This window comes from Argiope bruennichi, chromosome 3 (genome assembly GCF_947563725.1).
Source record: "Argiope bruennichi chromosome 3, qqArgBrue1.1, whole genome shotgun sequence".
In the NCBI taxonomy this organism is placed as follows: domain Eukaryota; kingdom Metazoa; phylum Arthropoda; class Arachnida; order Araneae; family Araneidae; genus Argiope; species Argiope bruennichi.
Window position 1 is genome coordinate 35,866,249 of NC_079153.1, and position 19,047 is coordinate 35,885,295.

The 19,047-nt window shown below is 30.3% G+C and overlaps 1 protein-coding gene across 2 annotated transcripts in view; it reads left to right on the forward strand.

The window, feature by feature from the left end:
* The window catches only part of LOC129963557 (T-box transcription factor TBX20-like), a 90,167-nt gene that overhangs the window by 22,532 nt on the left and 48,588 nt on the right, over positions 1 to 19,047 (forward strand). For both annotated transcript variants that reach the window (XM_056078014.1, XM_056078015.1), the window contains exon 2: positions 7,189 to 7,534. In XM_056078014.1, coding sequence (XP_055933989.1) covers positions 7,189 to 7,534 — 346 coding nt within the window. The remainder of the gene's footprint in view (positions 1 to 7,188; positions 7,535 to 19,047) is intronic.

Sequence of the window (19,047 nt, forward strand, 5' to 3'; positions counted from 1 at the left end):
ATATTTTATTTCATTTTTTTTAGTAGACAGGATTTAAGGATAAAAGTAAAGGCCCTGAATGTTGCCACTTTTAATTAAAATATTTTTTAACGTTTATTCTTATTTTAAAGCATTTTTAAAGGAATTTTTCGGTTTATTGGTTCCCTTTTTTTCAGACTTGAAAAGATCACTAGTTATTTCATTACATTGTCGAAAGACAAATTTAATGTCAATGTTGATTATCTGGTTAATTCATCTATGAGATGTTTCAGATATCTTAATTTTTTTTGTGTTGGTTATATTTTATTAAGGCTCTTAATGGATATACTTCTATACTATTCTTTGTGCATGTATTTATATTGGAACTTTATGTATGCATAATTTATTAGAACTATGCATGTATGTATTTATATTAGCTCTTTATACATGCATCATGCATACTTCTTTATTAATACTTTATGTGTGCATATATTTTTATTAGAATTTTATGCATGTATAGAATTTTATACATGCATGTATATATAAAGTACTTCACGCATGCATATATCTATATTGGCAGCATGTTTTTACATTGGTATTTTACATTAATAGAAATCATTTTTATTTTATAGTAAATTATATAGTAATCAGAATTTTTAATGTTTTTATATAATATATTCTTAAAAACCGAAATAATTATTTACATTATAAATAATTTAAGTATCGTTAAGGAAAGTCAATACTAATAAAAAAAATCAAATGATATTGACGTTTTATCTGCACTCGTGTTTTTATTTATGACTTTTTTTCATACATTTATATTTGTTGTCTTTATGAACACACAGATTTAATTATTGCCATTTAGTGAATGCAACTTTTATACTTTCAAAGTTATGCATATACGTAGGTTATAATTTATACATTTTTGCTAATTTTTTTACTTCACACATAGGGGCATTGAATTAGGTATATATTGAATGTGAAAATTATAAGATACATAAAACTGATTTTTCTGTTTATGGACTAGGGATTTATGAACTCTTAGAAATACATTTACATTTTTGAGGAAATGTTTTGTCACAATTGCAAAAAAGGAAAATAATCAAGAAAATAAAATGATGACTATTTCTTTAGCAAATTTCAACTGAACTTGTTTAATTACGGTTATTTTTTAAAAAAATCGATGTTTATAAATATGAAGAAAGAAGCATTGAATGTTTTTGGACAATACTATTCAAAGCCATTGTTTTTGAATTATTGCTAAAATACATTTCCGAAATTAAATAATGCAGATTTTGATTTAAAGTTAATCTTCATTAGCGAATTACAAATACAGCTTTTGAATGGGTATATACCTTATTATTATTGGCAAGAAGTTAGTTTCATTAAAATATATAGCGAATTTAAGTTATTTAAGGGATTTCATTAATTTTTCCAAAAGAAAACAGTAATCTGTCTCTTTATGCCTTCATGAGTAATTTGGAAACAATAGACTAGTTGTTTCCATTTATTTCATGTTAAAATTTGATTACAGAAGATTTGATCTAATTGAGTCTTTAAGCGAGTCAAATAAAATAATAAGTAAATAAAAATTTAGAGATGTAAACCTAGGGATAGAACAATCTAAATGAAAGGAAATTCAGTGTAAAAAATTATTATTATTATTATTATTTTCCATTTAAATTTGTGTCTTCTTGAAAATTCTTAATGGAATATTTCGTGTCTTCAGATAAAAATCTTATCCTGCTCAAAACGACAGCAAAGAGTTTATTCCTTTTTATTTAAAGGTTAACTATAGCTTGAATTATTTGATCATTTGTTTCATCAGATATTTCCTTTATTATATAACAATAAAATAATGATATTTTTGAAGAAATGGCGTATTAATAATCTTGGCGAACACCAGGAAAGATATAAAATTTCAAAATGCTTCATTTTTCTTTTAACCTTACCTTTTAAGTTGAATTGTTTTATGATTTAAAAAAAATGAGATTAAAATCAAATTTGGGAAATCTAGTGTTACGTAGTTATTACGTCCTTTTGGTTTTCACCGTAAGTAATAAAACACGCAAATTCAGTTTTATGCCTCTTGTTAAGTTTTATTATTTGTCATTTTTTTGACGTTGGCCTCTTTATTACATTAGTTATGTCCTCCGATTTTATCTGCAGGCCGTTTTTTTTTTTTTTTTTTTTTTGCATAAATAATCAAATCCTGCTGGGGAACTGACAAATTTAATCAGCATGAATATATAAGGTAAGACTATAATAAATCTCCCTCATACAAATTCATGCATCATTTTTTTCTTTTCCGTTCTGTGTTCATGTCGACCTTTAACAGGTGCAAAATGGAAGCGTTTGCTTGATGCAAGGCGTGCAACGAGCATAAAGTCATTTTTTTTTTATTGACCAACACCAGGTAAAAATATCTCTTTGCTGTGTCTTCAGCTGCCCGAGAGGTTGAAATTGAATGCAAATTTCTCACACCAGAGTCGGCAACAATCGTTAAGTGTTCCGCGCCATCATTTGCGAAGCGCTTTATCTTGTTTGTACATCTTACAGTTAGAATTCGGTTTTTCTGATTAATATTGCAAAAGTGTCATGACTGTTGACTCTCAATATCCTGTCAGCGTAAGTGTAAATTTCTCTTTCGCAAGAGGCCCGCTGCTGCGTGCCTTCTTTACAAATAAGGCGATGATATTCGGCATATCTTGTCTTCTGAGAAATGTGACTGCCTCACGAATTAATAATTCGATCTGTGACGTTCTGCATTGTAATGCATGCATAAAAGATTGTTCCTTTTATATGGCCACCTGGTATATAAGGATATACTTTTTTTCAAAATAAACTTGTTTGTTGCTATTTATTACCGGATTTAGTGCCGGATTCGTTATATTGGTCTCGTTATCTGATATAGACAAAATATACCTATCTGATATAGACAAAACCCTGTTACTGAATTGGCACTAATTATAAAGCCATTTAGGCAGGAAAGCAATTTGTTATATTGGTAGAAACCAGCACATACACTAATAAATGTGTTACCCCTAGAGAATGCCTTACGTAGCATTGGCGTGTAGTTACGACATATTAATCTTTGGCGTGAATTTAGCCTTTTTACTGAATTTATCGTGACATCCTTGGTGAGTAACTTGGCGATTAATCTCTGGCATGCAGTTAATAGTATTTGGAAATTGAATTTGTGTTTTAGACGGATTTTCCTCAACCGACTGAAACAAAAAAATATAACACAAAACTACATTTGTAGTCACAAATTTCCATATTAGATTTGATATATTTTAAGCCATTGCGTTTTTTAGTTATCGCGTTTAAATGTTTCTAAAAGTACAGACTAACGAACGGTCAATCCCTTATTGGGATTCCAATAAGGGATTATCCTTATCTCTTATTCCCTTATTCAGCTCAAAATTTGATAAGTGTCTAAACTATAGCTATTATTTATAATCGAATTTTTTCTATCTACTCTCTTCGTTTTGCAGTTATCGTGTGAAACTATATGCGAATAGTCGGACAGACAGATTTTCACTGTGCGGAGTTTTCTTAAAATTTGATAGAAATCTACACATTAGGTAAAAAAGACTGCATGCTAAATTTCATCCATCTAGATCAAACCGTTTTTTGAGTTATCTTTGTCAAAGACAGACAGATGGACATTTTCCAATAATGTGTTTTTCGAATTCAGAGAGATCTGAGACGTGGACATTAGCCAAAATCTTGAATCTGAATTTTTGGATGATTGCTATACTTTCTCTTTACTATGTATACGAGAAAGTAAAAAAAAATTGTGTACTTGACTAGAGTTTTTACATAAATATAATATCGGCGTTGTCACTTAGTTTATGCTGTTTAAGCTTGAGTCCTTTCATGAATTTATGTAAGCAAATGTAATTAAAATAATATCCCACTTGTAGGCATTTATCGTTGCAATGTTATAAACAGAACGATGTAATAATTTTAAGTTCTGCATAATATTAAAACAAAGGAATTTATGTTTAAGAGCATTTGGCATTGTTTTCAAAATTCAATCAAGCCATAGATTTATTGAAAATCTAGCATTTCCAGAAACGAATTCCTTTACTGTTTATATTGCCCAGTGCTTAAATTTAATTTTAATATAGAAATCATAAATTATTTATAATATTAAGATTAGTTAAATTTCATAACATCAGTCTGACTATAATGTCAGCCCTTTTAGTACTTGCTACAACATTATAATCGTGTACTATATCGGAAGCGATTTATTGGGCTATATTTCAGGTTATTTTAATCATGAGGATTTTCATTAATAGCATTACAATGTTCTTCTAGCGGTTTTGCTGTATTTCGTTATTTATTGAAGAATTCATCATAGGTATATACATTATTTCTGAAGTGTTTTTCCTTTCTCTGTCTCCCCATCCTCCAACCCCCTTGGTTTCCCCCCAAGAAAACTTGATTTTTGACAGAATTTTTCTCTTAGTTATAAACCTAAAAATATTTTAGTCAAATGAATGACACATTTTTAAAGTTTATTTTCGGCTTGTATTTATAAATAACACATGAATTATAAATTTGAGTGTGTAAAACTATTTTGAATATATATATATATACTTTCGAATATATATTCAAGTTACTGTGTTAAGCATACAAAGAATTCTTAAATTTTGCTGAGAAGTTTGTGCTATTTAAATTATCTGCTTTCATAATATTCACATTTTGGAAAAATTTATATTTCAAAAGCCTAAAAATAGGCAAATAAAAAAACTACCTGCCAAATAAATGACATACAAGTTCCGAAATGAAATTAATTACATATATTTTAGAAACGCAATACTGTACATTTTTGTATAATCGCTCCACAATATCGTTCATATCTCTATAATCGCTGCGCAATATTGTTCATATCTCTATAATTGCTGAACAATATTGCTTATATTTCTATAATTGCTGCACAATATTGCTCATTTTTCTATAATCGCTGCACAATATTGTTCTAATCTGTAAAATCACTGCAAAATACTGTAATGATGACATCTTGTGTATTAATAACTTCCAACGATAAAGATTTCAAACAAACCGCTCAAATGTTTTCTATAATTGCTGAACAATATTGCTCATATTTCTATAATCGCTACACAATATTGCTCAAATTTCTATAATCGCTACATAATATTGCTCATATTTCTGTAATCGCTGTACAATATTGCTCGTTTTTCTATAATAGCTGCACAATATTGTTCTAATCTGTAATATCACTGCAAAATACTGTAATGATGACATCTTGTGTATTAATAACTTCCAACGATAAAGATTTCAAACAAACCGCTCAAATGTTTTCTATAATTGCTGAACAATATTGCTCATATTTCTATAATCGCTACACAATATTGCTCAAATTTCTATAATCGCTACATAATATTGCTCATATTTCTGTAATCGCTGTACAATATTGCTCGTTTTTCTATAATAGCTGCACAATATTGTTCTAATCTGTAAAATCACTGCAAAATACTGTAATGATGACATCTTGTGTATTAATAACTTCCAACGATAAAGATTTCAAACAAACCGCTCAAATGTTTTCTATAATTGCTGAACAATATTGCTCGTATTTCTATAATCGCTACACAATATTGCTCAAATTTCTATAATCGCTACATAATATTGCTCATATTTCTATAATCGCTGCACAATATTGCTCATTTTTCTATAATCGCTGCACAATATTGTTCTAATCTGTAAAATCACTGCAAAATATTGTAATGACGACATCATGTCTATTAATAACTTCCAACGATAAAGATTTCAAACAAACCGCTCAAATATTTTTATCAATCATGAAAGTTCTGAAAATTTGCCAAAAACTTCTATCAGAAATATTTAACCGATATACTGACAATAAATATTCATAAAAGCAGTGGAGCAGAGTAACTGGAAGAGAATTTAAAACCGAATTAATTAACATGTTTTAAGACGGTCTTCAAGTTTATTAGTTATGCTTGGGTAACAAAGGCGACGTTTAGTATTCAAATAGAAGTATTATTTTGTTATTGATATTCTTCCCTTACATGCTGCTTTTGGCGCTTTATTATCTAAAATAGTTGATCTTTATATGTTTCGAACGGATGCAGAAAGGTAAGTTATGAAAGCTGATAGATACCAATTCTAGATATGTTTGGTTGCTGGTTTTTCGTAACTTCTTGCAATATTTGGTTCTGTCCGGGGTTATTGAGGAGAAATTATGGAAATAAATAGAAATTGTAAATTTTCAAATGAATTTGTGTGATATATGCAATTGGATGATAGAAACTCATGAAGTAAATTTGAAAGATTTTGATTTTTATCAAAAGGGAAAAAGTTTTAATTTAGCCTGCTTTACTACAATTCTTTTCTTGTGGCGGAAAAGATGGAATCGGAAAGTGGTTATATATTTTTGAAAATATTTCCTTTATTTATTAATTTTTTTTTAAATTTCTGATTTATTCATGTTTAAAAGATTATTTCATGCTTGAAAGAAAAGTTAGAATTTAGAAGAGGAAGATTTTAAATACTGAACCATAGATAAAGCAACGTGAGACTTTTTTTTGTTTATATTTAATAAAATTAAGATATATTAAAACCATATTTAAGATGGCTATCTGGTAATGCTATATATTTTTAAAACTATTGAATTTTCCTGAAAAATGTACAATCGCATTTAAAGTCAAGTATTATTTGAATCTTCTAATTTTTGGAATTTTTTTTAAAGGAAAATTTTGTTATAATTATTGTGATATCATTTCATACTCCAAGACATATTATGGAAATTTTAATGATTTGTTACAAAAAATACTAACAAAATTAAGAGATGAACCAAATTCTATTTAACTGTCAAACAGTTTCATATGTTCATTTTCTTATGTTCATCTCTGGCTCATTCAATGCATACAGTTTTAAATTTTCTGTATTAAAAATGATGACATATAGCATTTAAAATAGTAAAATATATAATCTAAACAATAAAAAAAATGATAAATTAATTGAAAAATGTAACACATTTCAATATTTTCTTGTTAACATTTTCTCATTTTTCTTTGAATGTCATAAATATTATTGTGTTAATGTTATTTAATAAAGTTTGTTCAATAACTGTAATCTTTATTTCCCCTAGACTATAGATAAATATTATAGTGTGTTATTGTTATTTAATAAAACCTGTTTAATAGCTGTAATATTTTTTTTATTTACTCCCAGATTTTCGTACACCACCTTGTAATGGAGAATCGGATGTCCGGCCACCGCCTCGACTCAAACCGGACTCCGCCGTCCTGTCCCCTCGCTCCTCCTCCGTATCTTCGGACCTGGACGAGACTCCATCACCCAGGCCCGGTTCATCCCGCCCCAGTTCGGAAGCTGGGGACCGGGATTCCCCTACACCGGCCGCCGCCACCCGCCCATCGCACAACCCGTTTGCAGCGGGTCTCAAACCCCGCTGTAACAGCGAGGCTCTGCAGGGGGTGGACTGCGTCCTGGAGAACAAGGACCTCTGGGACAAATTCCACGATCTCGGAACTGAGATGATTATAACCAAATCAGGAAGGTGAGTTTGTCAGATACATATCCTGTGATATTCCTTTTACATATATTCTACCCTTGAATATACATCCCCATGATTATGAATCGGGATCAAATTACAAATAAAGTTCAATTAAGAAATCCATTCAAAATTTTAAATATGAATAGTTTGGACTAATTAAGTAAATAATTGCAAGGTTAGTTGTTTCAGGTTCAAATCTTAAATTCATTTCGGATCGAAAATCTTACTATGATCGCCGATTTTCACTATGATCGTCGAGGGAATAAAGTACATTATTACGAGGTTTATGTATGAAAATACTTTCAATACTGGTTTCTTAAAGATTACTTTTGATTACTTTTATATCGTTATGGCAAGGAAAGATCTTTAAGATTAAGTCTGCAACAAGAAGATTCAATTAACAAGAAGCATTATTAATAGTAAAAATTTTCCATTTATTCATAATTAGTCTTAGTTGTAAATTCTCGTAAAAAAAAGCACTTGATATAATTAGTATGGTAGGCAATTAATTCTGTTAATGTAAAATTATAATCAATAAAGGATTATTCTGGGATATTAATAATGAAAAGTTAAATTTATAGAGACTTATTTTAGCACTATGGTACACTTTTTACAATATTTCACTCTCCAGATAAACAGCTCTTTAAAAAATCATAGCACACCTTGAGAAACGAGCGTGGAAAAAAAGAACTCTTTTAACCAGTTGACTGTTTCGACCTCTTCGGAAAATGAGTACCTAACTAGTGTCACAAAAATTTAGCGATGGCGAGTATACTCGTCAAACACAGAGTATATGTAATATGGAATTATTTTATAATGAAATGACTTTTTTATTTCAATAATCACAATTATTTATTTACTTAAACTAACATACATTTTTTGCATACGAACGAAAAGAAACAAAGTTAGATGCCTAATACAACACAGCGATACATTTAAGAAAAACAATTAATATTATATGCGGGTTTTTTATAATAATTATTAATAATCTTTTATTTGTTTCTTTGATTTCGACTTGGCCACAAAATATTTTAAACATCTTGAAACTTACGAATATGTTTGAGATTTTACTAAAATTGTAATTCAAACTGTAAATTGTCCCTACTTATTGCTCCTGATGAATAGAGTCAGAACGCAAAATGTACTTTTTTTCCTCTGAAGAGTATACTCGTCAAAAACAGTTAAAATACTTCCAGATTTTATTACCACTCAGTTTCCCCTTCCAGGACTAGTTCTTTTGTTGTTTCAACTCATGTCTCCGTCATCATTTATTGCATTTTTATTTCCAAATATTTAAATAAGGTCATCAAAATATTAAACCAGTACAGTGCTTTTCATGGATTCATACTGTCCTTGACCTTCCAGTTGTTATTCATCGGCATTTCTCGTTACTAAGCTACAAAACGCTTCGAATAAGTATTCTTTCCAAGAAATAAAACAGAGGCAAAACCGACCTACATTCATGCTTCTTCCTTAGTACCACGAAGAAATAAGACATTCATTTCCGTGGATTGCGACGAAGGTATTCCTCACGAAGTATTACTACACTTCTGCAGAAAAGAGCACGATTTAGGAAATAAGGGTTGCTGAACATCGTTGGTTTATGGGTTCTTACCGATGTGCGATTCCGGAATTTATATTAGGTTCTGTCTGCTACTCTGAATGCATTTCTCTCGCAATTGACCTACCAAATGTTCTTTAAGAATTCAAGGTTTAAAGAGAATTCGAGATCATGTTTGTACTGAAGTGACTCTTCTTTATATTTGACTTTTTTGTAAATTTACCATTGCTTCACATTTGAGAAAAGAAATGTAGATCTGTGTATAAAATTTTTATTATAACATCTAATTAACATATACTATGGTATTTAACATCATTTCACTCATGTGCAAACATTCTGGGATCTTAATTGATGTTGATTCTATCTTAAATTTATGTTGAAGTCAAGAAAAGATACATTTTTTTTCTTATTATTGTGAGAAACTTAAGTTTGAGGGTAGCTTGCATTTGGAGACCGGAAAACCACAAGTTCGAGGCGTGAATCTATCATAGGTTTACCGTTGAGTGTGCCTAATGTAATACTTTAAATACATTGGTGAAGAACAACCTATTACTGATGTTATGTGGAAGTTTGGAGAAGGGATAAAGAACCTTCTCCTTAGAACTATGTATCGTCTTTTATGTAGAACGTATCATCTTCATCCTTAGAACTATGTATCGTCTTTTATGTAGAACGTATCATCTTCATCCTTAGAACTATGGTTCAAACTTATGATGCACAGTCTCAAAGTTGCACTGTTGTTACTTTGAAACTGGACGTTAGAATAGCAAAAGGGTAAGAATGCGATCTGGATACAAACTTTATGCATGGAGTTCTCGTATTGTTATCGTGTGGAGGTTTGAAAACTGAATTGCTGCCTCAGGATTTGGACTAGGTTGAAAATTACCATATCCTTCCAAATAACTAATAGCAATCTCTCATGTTTTGAAACTGGGTGTTAAGGGGTGTTTTGAAACTGGGTGTTAGCAGAATACCAAGAATCCGATCTGGATACAGACTTTATGCATGGTTTTTTTCATATTGGTATCATGTGGAAGTTTGAAAATTGAATTGCTGTCTCAGATTTGGACTCGGTTGAAAATTACCGTAACCTAAGGAATCTCCCATATTTATCTTTAAAATGAGTCTTTAGGCGCTTGACTTAGGGAATTGAACCCTTTGCAATCGGATGGGCCTCTCATTTTTCATTCAAGATGGTGCATCCTTTTGAAGTTTTATTTATTTATTTTACAATTTTGATTGTTAAAAACGCCTACATGAGTGATAAAAAAGTTGTAGATTAGTTTTTCAAAAAAATTCGGCTTAAAACAATTATGTATATTTATTTTTCAGAGCAATAAACAAATCTTTTATTAGGTGAATAATTAAGCGTCGAATTACTTTTCCCAGTGCAATGGGTTAACTTAGATATATCCTATTTGGACATCTATCCTTTATTACAATCCATACGAGAATGGAAAGGAACTTAAGCATGCCCAGTTGATTTTTACATTTTAAATTAATTGTTTTGATTTGATTATAAATTTAAATAATTAATAATTTGTTGTTCAAATTAAATTAATGTATGGTGAATGGTGAAATTTCAATTTTTTTTGAAATTATTATCCAAGGTATTGAATTTTGTAAGTGTGAAATAAGAATGATATTCCCCTGTTGACGCTTGCCATCGTCACAGAGAGTTAGTGTGTTTAGGTTTTAAAAAGAAGTTCCTCAAACTTATACATAACCGCAGCATACATTTCCATAACAACACAAATCGAAATACGTCAACAGCATTTCCACTTTACCTATCCGCAATCGCTTTTGTCGAAAGCGGAAAAAAAAATTCCATGAACACTTTTGTTTTTTCTTTCCTTCGAGGAATTCTTCTCCATCCATACTTTGGCAGATGATGTCCACGGTCACGGACGGACGGACGTCTGGGAAAACTGTGCGCAGTTCGCAGATTGTGTGGGTGTGTGGTGCAGGGGGAGGCGATATTACTTTTCGTTTCACACAGTCGTAAGCTCCAAAAATCGAGATGTCAACTTTCGTCGAGATCACGTTCGGAGTTGCGTGTCCGGTAAACGGCTTGCATTAAATCACGGTCCTGAATCACGCGCGTGTAAAACTTTTTGAGACAAAGGCGTTGTTATATTTACAAACGTCGTTTTATTTATTTATTTATTTATTTGCCAGTTTTCCATTTTTGACTTTTTATTTCTTTACCTCTCTTCCACATCGTTGCATCATGCTCCTTTTTTCTATGTTGGGCTTCCCGGAAGTGAGCAGGGTGGTTGGAATTGTTATGCGTCGTATTTCCGCCATATTCTTCCAGTTTTCAAGACCGTATTTCAAGATTTTGAATGTCAAGTTCTGCTGAAGAAAGACTTGCGTGTTGGCATCTGTTTTAGTTTCCTTGAAAAAAAAAAAAAAAAAATTAAGCAATCATATTCGGTGAAATGCTCCTTGAATTTAGTAAAGTAATACAATAACTACAGAAATATACATTATTTTAAATTACATGCTATAATCTATTAGGTGTTTGCATGTATTTTAATCAGCGACATCTATTGGTAAACATGCGAAGTATCTATATAAACGATTCTATTTTGGGTTTTACCAATTTACTATTACTTTATTGTTATCATTTTGAAAGTTTTCCATTTAGTGTTATTGAGTTATTCAGTGTATAAAGACCCCAATCATGGAACTCTCCAAATTGCCTTTTCGACATACATTGGTATTTTTGTTTAATTTGTAGAAATCTGCTGTTGAAGTCCATCACACATTTTAAAAAACTTATGGTGATGCTGCTCCATCATATTCCAATTGTCGGTTTTGGCTTCAACGATTTAAGAGTGGGAATTTCGGCATCAATGACAAAATACAGCCTGGAGGACCAAAAAAAAATTCGAAGACAATTAATTTCAAGATTTATTGGATAAAAATGGGAAAAAGTTGTTGAAAATGATGGAAAATATTTTGATTGATATACAGTGTACCAATGTTTCTCAATAAATGCCTTTTTAAAGTGAAAAAGGGATCAAAATACATGCAAGTGCCTAATATTTAAAGGTTTAATATTTATCTTATTAAAACACCAATGGATAGTAGTTTTTAAAGTCATAAGCAAATGGGGCATTTATCAACAATGTTTTGTACTTATTTCCAATGTTTCTCAATAAATGCCTTTTTAAAGTGAAAAAAAATGATCAAAATACATGCAAGTGCCTAATATTTAAAGGCTCAATATTTATCTTGTTAAAACATCAATGGATAGTAGTTTTTAAAGTCATAAGCAAATGGGGCATTTATCAACAATGCTTTGTACTTATTTACAGTTATAATTTTGATTGTTGGCTTACACAAGATTGTTTACATATGTAATACAGTATTAATTTTTCATATTGTATACAATCAAATGTAATAATGAGCTATGAAAAAAATGAAATGAATCCTGCATCTGAGAATGGCGGGTAGTGGTGGTATACTCAACAAATAGTTTTCAAATAATGTAATAGACACAGTATTAATTTTTCATATTATATGCGACCACATGTAATCATGAACCATGTAAACAATGAAATGAATCGTGAATCTGAGCAGAGCGGTGCTTGTTGGTTTACACACAAGATAGTTTAACAAATAATGTAATACAGCATTAACGTTCCATATTAAATACAACCACATATAATAATGAGCGACGAAAACAATGAAATGAATTGGGCATCTGAGCAGAGCGGGGCATATTGTTATATACAGGATAGTTTACAAATAATGTAATAAATGATGTATTAATTTTTCATATTATAAACAACCACGTGTAATAATGAAACACGAAAATAATGAAATGAACCGTACATCTGAGCAGAGCGGGGGGTGTTTATATACACACAAGATAGTTTACAAATAATGTAATAAAAAATACAGTATTAATTTTTCATATTATATACAACCACGTGTAATAATTAGTCACAGAAATTGAGAGAAAGGGACATATGGTAATAGTAACTTTAGTTAAGGACAAGCGAATATAAGCAGCTATGTTGGTAATATTACCTATTATAGATATTAAGCATTATTTTGGTATTGTTTTTCACATTTGCTTCATTTCTTGTTTCTTCTTAATCATTTCTTTTTCGTCAAATCGATTCGTTATCATGAAGTTATAAACAAAATTGAGTTATCCCGAAAATTTATGATTAAATTTAATTTACGAGGAAATTCTTATTTCTTTCTGATTATTTCCTCCTGTTACATTCAAAGATAATTTAAATTAGGCCTAATTAAGTTGAACCCATTAATATGCAAAAAAAAAAAAAAAAATGCCTCAACGGCTTACACTTCTAATTATCAACAAAAGCCAATTTGTTAAAACTATGTATTACCACAACAGTGTTGGAAAATCTGTTGGCGACTTTAATTTTCCTGTGTTGTTGCAAATGTTCTTCCCTTCCTCTCACATGAAAATTTCGGCAGTAATCGGAGTGAAGAAAATCACCAAGATCTCGCTGAGCCCAACAAATTACCAAGACCCCTTCCTCCAGAACATTTCTGCAAGTGGCCACACTCACACGCTTCGCAACAAACTCTCGAAACCTCAAAGCTGTCATTACGAAGGTGTATTAGGAAAACTCATTTCATCCACAACCTTAACAGCAGTCACTCTGTTAATTCAACTCTCCGAGGCTTTCTCAACAACAATTCTCGCTGAAATCTTCCCTCGGAGCTTCTAACACGGCAGTTAACAACAGCCTAATGACCATACTTATTCCTAACCCAAATGACTCCAAGTAATTGAGTGACTCTTCCGGTTTATATGGAGATGTCCAGGCTTAATGAATTTTCCGCGCAAGCCTAGCCGGATTGTGTGGTCCGGGAGCATTAAGTTGCACGGGGCAGTGGGAGGGTTAACATTAAAGGCGCGGGTTTAGGCGTGTTGGAGAGCAAGTTAGGGGGGTTGATTAATTGTTGTTGTCTGGGAATACTAGTGGCCAGTGGATTTGCGATGGTCGTTTCGAAGGAATGGGCATAGGCCAGACGCCGCTGGAACGAGATTCCGGGAGGCTGGAGAAAGGGCATGGTCAGCACGTGAGAAAGGATCAGTCTGTATGCTAACACGAAATGCATGATGACCATTACTGGCCATGCTTTAGTATGTTAACTCTAAACATGAACATTATATCCCGCAGACTGTAGATATTCTATAGAAACCTTAATTAGAATTAAGTTAATATTAATTATTTGCAGACGAATAATAAAAGCTTCAGACCTAATCAAGTGTTAGCATAAACTGAAGACTGAAACTACGAACTGTAGGTAGACTACAAATGTGCAACATTTGAGGCTAGATAAAATAATGATTTGAACTAACAATATAAAAATCATTTAAGAAATTTTAAATTTTTTTCTTGTTTACTGAGATATTTAAATAATTCTTAAAAATTCTAGATGCTAAGATTCTGTCAAAAGTGAAATCAGTAACCTTGATGATAGGTTAAGATTGTATACTGCTTTACCTACAACGTTTTTCACAATTGTTTAATATTTTCCAAAACATTGCAAGCTTGCTGATTTTGAGCAAAAATTTCATTTATAACAAGAGGAAATTTTCCTTTGGGTTGTTTTAATAAAGATAAAAACATCTTAATAGTAAAGAATGTTCAGTAATTTTTTAAATTAAAGTATTTTAAAAAATCTAAATATCTTAAAATTATTGTCATTGGAACACTATCTTCATCTTTATGGTACTTTGTATTACTCAATGGATATTTTAAAGAATAGAACTATTGAGATAAAATTTGTTTACAGGTCACTCTAAGATCAAAGATATATTTCATTAGAATGTTAAATATCCTTCATCAAACCTACTGCGGGAATTAAATAATCGCAAACTTACCTTTTGTTTATACAAAAAAAACGATATGAAATTTTATTTTGTAATTTTGCATTTATAATATTTATTTTGCATTTATAATATGGATATTACTTTATCTAATATTTGAAGGGCATTGCATTTAAATTATTTAATTTATGAATTTTTGTATTGTAAGGCTATAAAGGAGGAAAATGAACCACCACAAATAAAATAAAAAATTTCATTATTAAGAAGTAGCAAATTTGCATAATTTAAAAGAGAAATACTTGGAAATTTGTCATTTTAATTCGTCAAAAAGTTTCTGATAAATGTTTGGCTGGCATATTTTAATAAATATCAACAAAAGTTAGTATAAAAATGAAGAAAACTAGAATTAATTTTTAAGGAAACTCTTTTTATTCGCATGATTATAACTAAATAGTCAACAATTTTACACGATAAAATCAACCCTATTCGACAAACAACATTTTTCACTTGGCTTTATAGCGCTGATAGAAATCGGGAGAAAGTATTTGCTAAGTTTCTACACTTTTAGCTGGAAAAAGTCAAATTATCGAAGCGGAAATACTACCGGTAGGAAAACAATTATTTTGAGTAAAATTTAAAATATAATCCGTAATTGTAATCGCCCGATAACCTAAAATATCTGCTGATTAAACCCGGAAAGTTTGAATTGTAGGTAGTTTTCGAGTAATATGAGTAAATATCGTTAAGTGCGAGAGATACGATCGAAAACTGTTGAAGATTTTATCACCTGGTCTCAATCTCGTATTTTTCACCCACTTAACTTCGTTACGCCAAAACGTGCTCCCATTTTTTGAGAAAATAATCCGGTGAGAAAAGTTGCGATGTTTCCGATAACATTTCTCCCTTGGCGTTTCGTTATTCTGCCCTTATGGACACAACTGAATAATATTAACATAATACGACTCTGACAAGTTCTTAGTCACTAAGATAGGCCTTTTTGCCGATATATTTTTTTAATTTTTCAATAGAAACATCGATAATGTATCGATTTTTCTTAAGGAACTGAAAGTGCTTTCTTTCGTTTTAATGTTATAAAAATTCATAATTACATATATCAAATCAGTCATCAGGAACCATAAATTCCGAAGAATCGTAATCGGACATAGCATTTGATAAGATAATATCTAAAATTCAATTCGTAATAAGCTTTAGCATTGATTTATAAATTAGTGATTTTATCGATTCGGTAATCAGTATCAATGCAGCACTAAATGCCTGGCACTTTTATGTCTTTGATGGCAGAGATAATAAAACCTAATTGCATGGGGAAAAAAACTATCTACTAGAAAGGAAAGATATTTTCTTTTTAATTCTTAATTAATTCCAAAATAGTTTTTTGTGACAGCATAAAATAAAAACCCTGTCAATCAATCAAAATTACTTAGATATCATTTCTGCTTCTACTATATATAAGCCTAAATGCCTAGATTAAATTTTGTCTTTTGAGTTGGTGAAAGTAAAATTTAAAAAGGATTAAAGCTTCATGGTAAAAAAAAAAAAATCTCTTTTCCTTAAAGGATTATTAGTTCACCAAATTTAAAGTTTTTCTCTTATATTAAAACTCATATATTATATTAAGTTCTTAGCTTATATTAAAAGCTTATATATTAAATTAAGGTTCTCGCTTATATTTTTTTATTATTTGACCTAAAATATCGTTTTTTTATTAGTTTATCTTAAGGTCTATTCCTTTACATTCTGAACATCATAGCCAGATATGGCTCTTGTGCCACAAAATCAGAACTAACTAACTAACTTTACATTCTGAAAACCGTTTCTATTCTATGTCTGCTATAATTAGAAATGAAACCGAAGAATATTTTTATAGAACTTAACAATCGAAAATATAAATATGAATTTTTCACTATTTTTATTTAGATTATTTAAAAATTGACCTTTCTAATTCATTTACTTTAGCATATACTAGATATTATTTTGGAATGATTTCAGAATGATTTTTTTTTTTGTATTGTAAATCTGGATAGTTCTGAATCGCTTATTTTTATTTTCCTATGGTGCATTAATTTCTGGTAATAAAGCATTGAAAACATGTAAATCGTACTTATGAAAATTTTTGATTAATAGCAATATTTTCAGGTTAGTTAATATGCGTATTGAAGTGAAGAGACTGAAGAAATATCTGCTAGAGTCGGTTGCAAAGCAGATCGAAAAAAATATTCACTGCAAAAAAATTTCCTAAACCTGAGAATTAAAATAATAATAACGTCCAAGAAAAGGAAAGAATAACTAAGCAATCTATAAAATTTTGAAGAAAAAAAAATTCTCATTTTGATCGCACTGGAAATTAAAAATAAAAGCTTTAAAACATCTTTTATTGGGGTTCCTCGAAAAATTTTCATTTTTCAAGCAACAAATTTTACTAAAATAATATTTAAAATATTTGTCCAAAATTTAGCATGCATTTTATTTATAATACTGTCTAGTAACCGAACCAATTTATGAGTTCAGTGGCGAATCATAGTAAGGTTATGCGCATTTTGAGCTTTGAAAGAGGGCCACCCCTAAAATAAAAAATAGGTTTACACTATAACCCTTATCATTTGCCGGAATTTTGAGTTATTTTTTAACTTTTGTTTCCTTCCTAGACAATGCATTAACAATTACTTATACAAAGATTATAACATCCCTGTAATTTGTTTTTAAAAGGGAATATTTGAAAAACAGTCGAATGTGGTGTAAAAATGATGCAAATTGTAATATATATATAAACATTTTTGCAGTATACATTAAACTTTTATATAAATGAAAATATTACTTCAAATATCATTATTTTAAAAATTGACTTTATTCAAATACCTTACATTTATAATTTTTTTTTAAATTCTCAAAAAATCATATAAAAGATAAAGACTAAATGAATTATAAGATCGTATATTTATAAAGTATATCTTATATTTAGCTGAGCTGTAGATATTTTCAACTAGATATGGCTTAAAATGTTTGATGAAAATAATAATTCTTAATTAGATTTGCATTAATTTATGGAATTAATTCCTGTTCTTATTAATTAATATATAAATACTTATTTTTCAAAATAAAAAATAATATCCCTCTAGAAACTGGCAAAATCCATAAATATTTCCTATAATAAAGTTCCCCTGAAATCAGTTTAACAATTCATAATTTAAGATAAATATATATGATAATACTGAAATATAGGAAGGCTTTTTATAAATATAGGACCTTTCGTATTATTTATAGTGTATTTGTTAGATTTAGCTGAGATATGGATTAGGATTTTGGATAATTAATCCGTTGTCTACAAATAGTTCCTGTTCCACTTAACGCAGTCCACAGCATTTCAAGAATTGTTCCTATATCCCGATAAGCAATCGAGTAGAAAAAAAAGTAGCGGAAAACCGTGGGGAACTTTTCCTGAAAATACACGAACAAACAAAAAGCCCCAACCGTGAAAACTGTCACTCTCTTGTCTTTAGCAGTCACTCAACTTTTTATCAACACACGATGAGTTGCAAGTTGCTACTGTCGCTACTGACGTCACCGCAACGAAGAAGGCCCATGCTATCAGCTGTCAGTTTCTCCAATTAGTGGCAACTTTTTGGAGATCGTTTTGAAAAGCAAGAAGCGGAAAGGGTTGGTTGAGTGGTGTAATTACTGACTTCTGGGGTGTTTGTTTGATATTGACATGCCTTCTGTGCATCGTCTGCTTGCTGTCTTCCTGTTTGTTTTGATGACACTTCATGAGTGTTTCTTTGCTTTTAAAAGGACGCTGCATTTGGGGTTATTTTTTCGTCTTTTTTGTCCACAAGTGCAATTTATTTGCAAAATGGAGGGGGGAAATCTGCTACTTAGTTTCTGTTTATGAGAAAGAACACAATGACAAGTAAATGGGATGATTTTATTTATTTTTTATTGTATGTGAATATATAATGATTCACGTTATGGGAACGTGAAAAAGAATAAGGAAATAGTTTTAGTGAGGAAAAGCATTATTAAGAAAATTCTACCTCGTAAAATGTTTTAGTGATTCTTTTAGTAGATAATTTGGTAAAGACTGAAATTTTAAATAAATATTCATAAATTGTA